This window comes from Symsagittifera roscoffensis, chromosome 2, assembly GCF_963678635.1.
Source record: "Symsagittifera roscoffensis chromosome 2, txSymRosc1.1, whole genome shotgun sequence".
Classification (NCBI taxonomy): domain Eukaryota; kingdom Metazoa; phylum Xenacoelomorpha; order Acoela; family Convolutidae; genus Symsagittifera; species Symsagittifera roscoffensis.
The window spans coordinates 58,924,589-58,932,228 of NC_087063.1; the positions used below are offsets into that span (position 1 = coordinate 58,924,589).

Sequence of the window (7,640 nt, forward strand, 5' to 3'; positions counted from 1 at the left end):
CAGTAGTGACCGAGAGTGCATGGCGAGATAATTGATCAGCGCCAAAAGTGACCTCTGAAATCATTATAAGCATAACCTATTCTAGCATGTCCCAATGAAGAACAACAACGATCTAACGATCCATGAGCACTAATAGCCAGATCAACAGAAGCGCATAAAAGCATAAACTTAGTGTGTAACCGAAAAAATCCAAAATCATAAGACCTCAAACGCAACTAAGCCCGATCAATATTCCTGTTATGAGTGGGATTACCGTGGGTATGGTTAGGTTGAATACTATTCTAACAACCACAAAAAATTTAGGCCCGATGCCACTTGAACAAAAAGATTCGGATGGAAAATTTTTATAAATATTCCCTTCGAGCTTCACATTGGACAGAACATTTAAGCTTTTCTTCGTTGATTGGGAACAATTCAATCAATTCCAATTGAGAGCATCTTGTCAGAAATATGTTGACCCTTGAACAGTCAGATTTGAAAATCAGACTCAAGGCGATACCAAAAAGAGATTCAGTTGCACCACTCAAATTCGGGCTGATTCAGCCAGAGGACAAAGAGTTGCAAGTTATTTCTAGAAAACCTCGCTAAAACAGCTAGTGACTGAAGGCATCTGAAACAACATTTGTCGTATTGAGAAGAGTTCAAAAACGCTAGTGAAGTCGACGGAAATATTTTCAATTCTTGAAGCCAGTCTAAAAAGGAATGAACCAGGGTACACTGAGGTTCCAAAGATAAAAAGACCAGAGCCGTACAAAATTAAAGAGCTTAGAGTGCAATCTTATCTTTTATCCGGATAAAGTGATTATCTTCCCTAAACAATTAGAGCGGATATCGGGAAGCCCGTTTTAAAATTCATTCAAGGGGAAAGTGTCTGATAATATATCACACTTTCATCAATGATAAGGGCAAATTGACGAGAAAAACTCATATCTCTTCAAAACCGAACAATGTTAGATGCAGTTTCTCGTATTTAGAGTTTAGCAAGAAGAGAACTCTCTAATACCAGTAGTAAGCCAGCCAAAAGTAGCGTTATCAATTTCGGCACAGGCTCAGGGGAAGACGGAGAAGAAGTCAGTAGTTAGTTTACCTAAAGATGATATATCTTCAGTCTCATCATCCTCGTAAAAAAAGAGGCAGAAACACTAGTTAAATCATCAAAATATTGGGCCGAAATTTATTTGTCGAGACTAGGAACATCGAAGAAGAAACTTATGAAGAGTAATTTAACAGACCATGCAATTGCCATTCCAGTGAAAAAAAAACCAATAGTGGGTCCCACGTTGTCTTCAGAACGCTCCTCAGAGAAAGCATAGGAGATGTGATAGAGATGAGACAGCTCATCATTAGTTCCCCGATAAAACAAACAGAGGCAGATATCGAGGCAGGATCATCATTGGATCCTCAAAATAGACCACAAGAAATGATTTCGCAATAGTCATAACCCATCCCATTTGTACCACGAAGCAATCGATCCGATCATGCCAGAAAAAACAACGACCCAAAATTAAACGGCAAATCAAACGAGATAGTTAGAGGTCACGCACAATCTCCTAAGTTTATCAGTAGGGAACTCTTCACAATCTGAGGACAAACAGACAACAGACCAGTCAAGGTGGAACTTGAAACGCAGTCATAAACGAGAATCTCCGACGCAATAAGAGGCAAACAAGGTTTTTTGGAAGTTCACTACGCCACATGGTTACACCAGTTGATATGGAAACAATATCACAGTCGCCGCGATGCCACTTGAACAAAAAGATTCGGATGGAAAATTTTTATAAATATTCCCTTCGAGCTTCACATTGGACAGAACATTTAAGCTTTTCTTCGTTGATTGGGAACAATTCAATCAATTCCAATTGAGAGCATCTTGTCAGAAATATGTTGACCCTTGAACAGTCAGATTTGAAAATCAGACTCAAGGCGATACCAAAAAGAGATTCAGTTGCACCACTCAAATTCGGGCTGATTCAGCCAGCGGACAAAGAGTTGCAAGGTATTTCTAGAAAACATCGCTAAAACAGCAATCTGAGGACAAACAGACAACAGACCAGACCAGTCAAGGTGGAACTTGAAACGCAGTCATAAACGAGAATCTCCGACGCAATAAGAGGCAAACAAGGTTTTTTGGAAGTTCACTACGCCATATGGTAACACCAGTTGATATGGAAACGAGATAGTTAGAGGTCACGCACAATCTCCTAAATTTATCAGTAGGGAACTCTTCGCAATCTGAGGACAAACAGACAACAGACCAGTCAAGGTGGAACTTGAAACGCAGTCATAAACGCGAATCTCCGACGCAATAAGAGGCAAAGAAGGTTTTTTGGAAGTTCACTACGCCATATGGTTACACCAGTTGATATGGAAACAATATCACAGTCGCCGCGAGGTTTGCCCCAACCTGAAGAAATTTCACCAGGGCAGAACAAAATGATTCTAAAGTGTCATCATGAGGGATTTTGTCGAGCCCAAAATCACTAAAAAACAGATAAAAATAACAAGGAGGGGCATATTCAAACCAAAACGATTAAAAAGGAAATCGAAACTTGAAAGTTTTGATTGAAATTCGTAATTATTAATTGTTTAGTTTTATCTTTATTGTTGCAATTTTTAAATGAGCTAAGTTTCGTACAGCCTAGTAACCGTATTCGAGATCATAATGCTCACTACTGTTAATTGATACTTGTCAGTGCTAATGAGTTATTCATGTTTCATCTCCGCTGTGAAACTTCGTTTGATTCTATTCACTCTATCTGATCTCAATTCTGAACAAATTCGATAGCCCTATCTAAATACTTTTCGCTATTGTAAATAGAAAGTTTTTCTAATTGAGATTTTCAGCCTTTCTAGAGATATCTTTGTGCGCAGTCCGCAGTTCTACACTTTTATGATATAACAGCTTTTTTGGTACCAGTATTATAGGGGAAAGTTTCTGCAGAACCTCCCTTTTTATTGGAAACGTGGACAGGCCAGTGTTTCTGGCCACTCTCATTCAAGGAAGGATGCGACCCAAGCATTCTATCAGCAGAGAACTTAGTCCTGTTTTCGACAATCCACCACCAAGGCCAGAATTTATACCGCCAACAGAAAGACCAGACGAACCAAATTACAAATTACCACGAGAAACAGCAGCTATCTGAAAAGTCGTAGAAAGTAACGAGGAGAGGTGAAAGAAGTGACCCAAAACCAGTCCCAACCTATTTCAATATGAGAAGGAAAATCGCGTAAATTTGAGACCTTTTCATGCTCGTGGCAATGAAGGAAGAAAAAAATTCCGTCGACAGCATCCTCACACCAACCTTAACAGGGTAAAATTCAGGAAGTTTTACTGCTTATGCGAAATATTTTTAGAAGAGAGAAAAACTACACCTTAGAAAAGATACAGTTTCACACTGCACATCAAGGCGACAAAGATGCCTTGATGTTTCAAATTAACTTTGTCTATCAGGGCAAGCAGCGACATGTGGGTAGATGCAAATTATCGAAAAACAAACTATACAGAGTACGTTCTTTGCCAAAACTAAAATCTCCGATATTCAGATAGGACTTTGCATAAGACCAGGTGCCATGGTCGATGATAGCCTATAGACAGCCCTACTTCACGGGAAAGGATACGCAACAGCCAATTTCCGACAAAAACAAAACAAATTCAGAGGCGCAAAACTCCAATCAAAATTTCTTCAAATTGGAACAAGAACCTACCATACTCGTCCAATCAAAAAGCAACGTACCGAAGACGACAAACCACGCATTTGATAAATCAAGAAGTCAGAACCGCAGTAATAACAAACCACAATTTGCTGCTCGTGGTTATCATTTCCACTGATATACAAAATAAAAATTTGAATATTATCATGAAGATCGAAGTTCTGTGCAACGTTTGCTTGCATCTGTGTAGCTGTTCGATTTTTTCGCAGGTTTTAATAGGTGGTCAATTTTAATAGGTGGGCAAAATTGAACGGCCCAGTTTGCTGCTTAAAAAGCCTAGTTGTAGCGAATAAAACTTTCACAAATCAAATCTAACGATTGAATGCCGCGCTTGTTTTAGTTACAAAACTGAATAATTTCAATGTTTTGCAGAAAATTAAGGGATAATACTATGATTAAAATCAGCATAGGTTTTGGTGATAAGAAAAACCAATCTCAATAAAAGTGAAAAACAAATGAATTCGGAACATTTGTTCATAGCAACAAGAAATTTTCGAACCTTCAAACTATTTTGATTCACCAATAAATCTATAACCTAACTAACAAAACTGTATATCAAATAAAAAGAACTCACATGAAGCGAGATTATAGTCTGTAATAAGAACAGAATCAATCGTCAAATGAAGTTTTTAGAAAAAAAAGATCAGGTTCGCGTCATCTAAGGTCACCCAGAGAATTTGAACAAATTTATGTCCCTCTACCATGTTATTCAATTGAAACCCAATACCCGAGCAAGTTTAGGGCCAGTGCAACTAGGATTCCCGCGAAAAAACCGTACACCCATGTTCGCTTTCTGTTCAGTTCGCTCGATGAGTTTTCTGTTTTGACTAACTCTTCGATTTTCATCCAAGTTTCGTCATCAAGCAGGACTGGTTCATATGCACTTTGAAGGTCTTCAGTTCTGTAAAATATTAAAATATTTATCATTACTCGCGCTCAAAATAGTTTCTCATGACTATATTTTGTCATTACTACCTTTTTTTGAAAACTGTAGTACTATTGACTAAAATCTTAGATTTTGTGTAAATGTTTGTAGATATTGGATATTTTATTAGTTATAAGTTTTAGGAAAACCAATTGTTTTCATACTTTTTCGAGTTAAAGACAATTTTTTTTAATTCTACGTACCTTTTCACAATTGGGGTGCTTGCACCACTTGTTATAAGACTCTCCGTGTCCAAATCAATCGGACTGTCAGTCACATTTCTCTTCCTATCTACCTTCTCTTGTTTCGAAACCGATTTAACAAACCTCGTATGACGTGGAATCCCACTTCCTTTTAGGAAACTTTTCACACTTTGTTCATCAGTCTCACTTCCGGTTTCGAGATTCCTTGAATCAGTTCTCAGAGACGAAGCTCGATTTCTGTTCGTGTTCTGAGAAGATCTCCGTCGTTTCTCTTTTTGTTCTTCCAGATTTCTCGCATACTCTTTTCGTCGGTTGACTGCCGTGATTTTGGCCTCGAGTGTCGCGTCTACAGAAGGGCTGCGACGACGCATCACTATTTCTTCACGTGCCTACAAAATTTATCATCAATTTATAACAAAATTAAAGCATTCTATCAATTTACGAAAAAAAGACCGTTAGTAATCGAAAAACACTTTTCACCCCCTCGGGTTGGCTGTTTTATAAACAAAATTCCAAAGTCACCAAAATAAAGGTGTAGCAGAACTTTTGGCTGTTTACAAGGCCGAAAGCTTTGACTTGAAGCAGTTAAAAGACTATACAGGTTGTTCTGATTGTGCTAACCCGCTTCAGGTTCGGCTTGAAATCGTAATCGGGAGGTTTAGCCATGCAAGAGACATGCAGTCCAATATCTCGAAATGACCTCATAGTCGAAGCTGTCGAAATGACGGAGGCACAGTCGTCCGATATGAAGCCTTCCGAAGCACACAGATCCAAATGACAAGGTCGCATTGCATGTTTAGTTGATCTCACCACACTTTTGGGAAGACGAGAGAGCGGTTTTAATCTTTTTCCGGCTTGTTTCGTTTCCTTAATAAAAGAAGTTCCATGTGTGTGTGTTTCGTTTTCAGATGTCAAACCCTCGTGGTCGATGTGATCAAGTGACTCATTTGACGAGCATACATGTTCGCAGGTTTTGGTTTTTATTCTGGTTTTTTGAGACACAAGGACAGTTTCAGGATTCATTTTGATCAAACTGGACTGCAGGTTGTGCAAATAATTCAATCAAAGGAACCGTGATATCTAAATGTGTTTTCTTAAACCAATTTTAAACAGCATTTTTGAGAAGATCGAATGGATTTTTGTATATTTGAGTATGCCATTCTAGTCTACCATCTTTTTAAAAAGCTCATAAACGGCAATAGATGTATGAATTATGCAACAGCCGTTGTAATCGGTTTGCATGCTTTTTACCACATGGTGCCGTTTTCTGTTCATTGTCCCTAATTTGTCAGTTCCATTGTATTGGTGAAAAAATAGAATTATTGAGTCAAAAACGGATGAGGAATCAAAATGAATCAAGATAGTTTCTTCCTTCTTCCCGAGGATGATATGGATGCAGTACTTGTTTAACAGTTAAATACTGTTCTGTTCCTACTTTTGAAAAAACAAAGTGGCAAATATACGCGGCTAGGGGTAGCTTCAGAGCCTTTGTCCAGTTGTCTCTATAATCAAACTGTAGAGATAGCTTCGAAACCCAAGTAACCCAACGCATACAATTGTGCTAATTTTTTCTACACTTCAGATCAGTTTTCACTTTTGAAAAAAAACTTTTTAATTAACGAGAAAAACATCAATTAACCGGAATAAGTCAAACAGCTCGTATATTGGGCCTTTCTCTCGTGTAATAACCGTCGTCACTTAACTTATTTTCATGTTTTGATATTTTAATCTAATTTATGAAAAGGGTGACGGAATATTTCAGACTATTTTTAACTTCGAAACAGTTTTGCTTAAGAAAATTAACAGTTCTTGTTAACGCCTTTCTTGTGGTTCACTGCGGAATAACTGTTCCCGTTCTAACTTTCGGTTTTAAAAACGTTTGTTCAAATTCTTCAAAAAAACCACCTAGCTAAGGTTGAACTCGTTGCTCAATCTTCACGACTTTTTCTAATGTTTCGAGTTTCGAGAAAAGTTACAGAATATTTGTGCTCAGTAGGAAATTTATCTTGAGACAAGTGTCCAATTTTGTTTAACCACTTTTGAACGAGTTTTTTTAGAGCATCTGAAATCTGATGCGAACTGTTAAGGCGCAAACAGCGGCTTAATTTGGCTTAGATGTGGTTTCCAATTGACTTGAGAGAAAATATCTTGTCATGATGAAACGTTAAAAATATCATTTTGTAATTTACTTACATGTGGTGGAAGATTGTCGAAAAAACTCGGAAAAAACTTAACTTGTGTTTCTTTTTTTGAAAAATTCAACATATTTTAGTATGGCGTTAATTTTATTGGCGTTAAAGGTTGACCAAAACACTCAGGTTTTGGCCTTGATGCGAACAATTTTGTTGTCTTTGATTTTTTTTGCCCTGAGTTTGGTTTTTCTTTCAGACAAACATCAAAATTTTATTTTAACTAGCCATTTTGTCCGTTTTTTTGTCCGAGCTCAAAATTAAAAAAAACTTTGTTGCGACCACTTTCTGCAAATTATGGGTTTGAAAATTGCCAATTGTGCAAAGTTGGGCAATCAACGCGCGCTGTAAATTTCCTCCTACTAAAGCGTAAGCGGCAAATTAAGTCAATCCCAATTGCACTGAATCATTTGTTACAAGACTCTGAACATATTATTATTTTCTTCCCCTAGCATGCATGTATGGCGGGCAATTAAAAAAATTGAGTGAAAATATTTCTTTTATTTGAAAATTTTATTAATTTTTTAACCAAAAAGCTTTCCGACGTTTATCCAAATATCTGTTCTGCACATAGGCCTTTTTTTCCCAAATTTTGGTTTCACCTTTTTAGCG

The 7,640-nt window shown here is 37.4% G+C and overlaps 2 protein-coding genes across 3 annotated transcripts in view; both read right to left on the bottom strand.

Moving 5' to 3' along the window:
• The window catches only part of LOC134839416 (uncharacterized), a 541,178-nt gene that overhangs the window by 203,522 nt on the left and 330,016 nt on the right, over window positions 1–7,640 (bottom strand). The gene's annotated exons all lie outside the window — the stretch shown is intronic.
• On the bottom strand, window positions 4,217–6,078 carry LOC134839622 (uncharacterized). Of its 2 annotated transcripts, none has more exons than XM_063855234.1 (3): window positions 5,461–6,078; window positions 4,963–5,228; window positions 4,217–4,612 (listed from the first exon to the last, which is right to left on the bottom strand). In XM_063855234.1, the coding sequence occupies exons 1-3, from the start codon at window positions 5,860–5,862 to the stop codon at window positions 4,417–4,419; spliced, it is 864 nt and encodes a 287-aa protein (XP_063711304.1). In that variant the 5' UTR covers window positions 5,863–6,078; the 3' UTR covers window positions 4,217–4,416. The 2 variants fall into 2 exon arrangements, with proteins under 2 accessions (XP_063711304.1, XP_063711303.1); XM_063855233.1 differs by having other exon boundaries at window positions 4,840–5,228.

Coding starts and splice junctions, on each gene's coding strand:
- LOC134839622 (XM_063855233.1), bottom strand. CDS start 5,862: ATGAATCCTGAAACTGTCCTTGTGTCTCAAAAAACCAGAATAAAAACC. Junction 5,229..5,460: donor TCAAGCCGAACCTGAAGCGG/GTTAGCACAATC, acceptor TAAATTTTGTAG/GCACGTGAAGAAATAGTGAT. Junction 4,613..4,839: donor AGCACCCCAATTGTGAAAAG/GTACGTAGAATT, acceptor AATATTTTACAG/AACTGAAGACCTTCAAAGTG.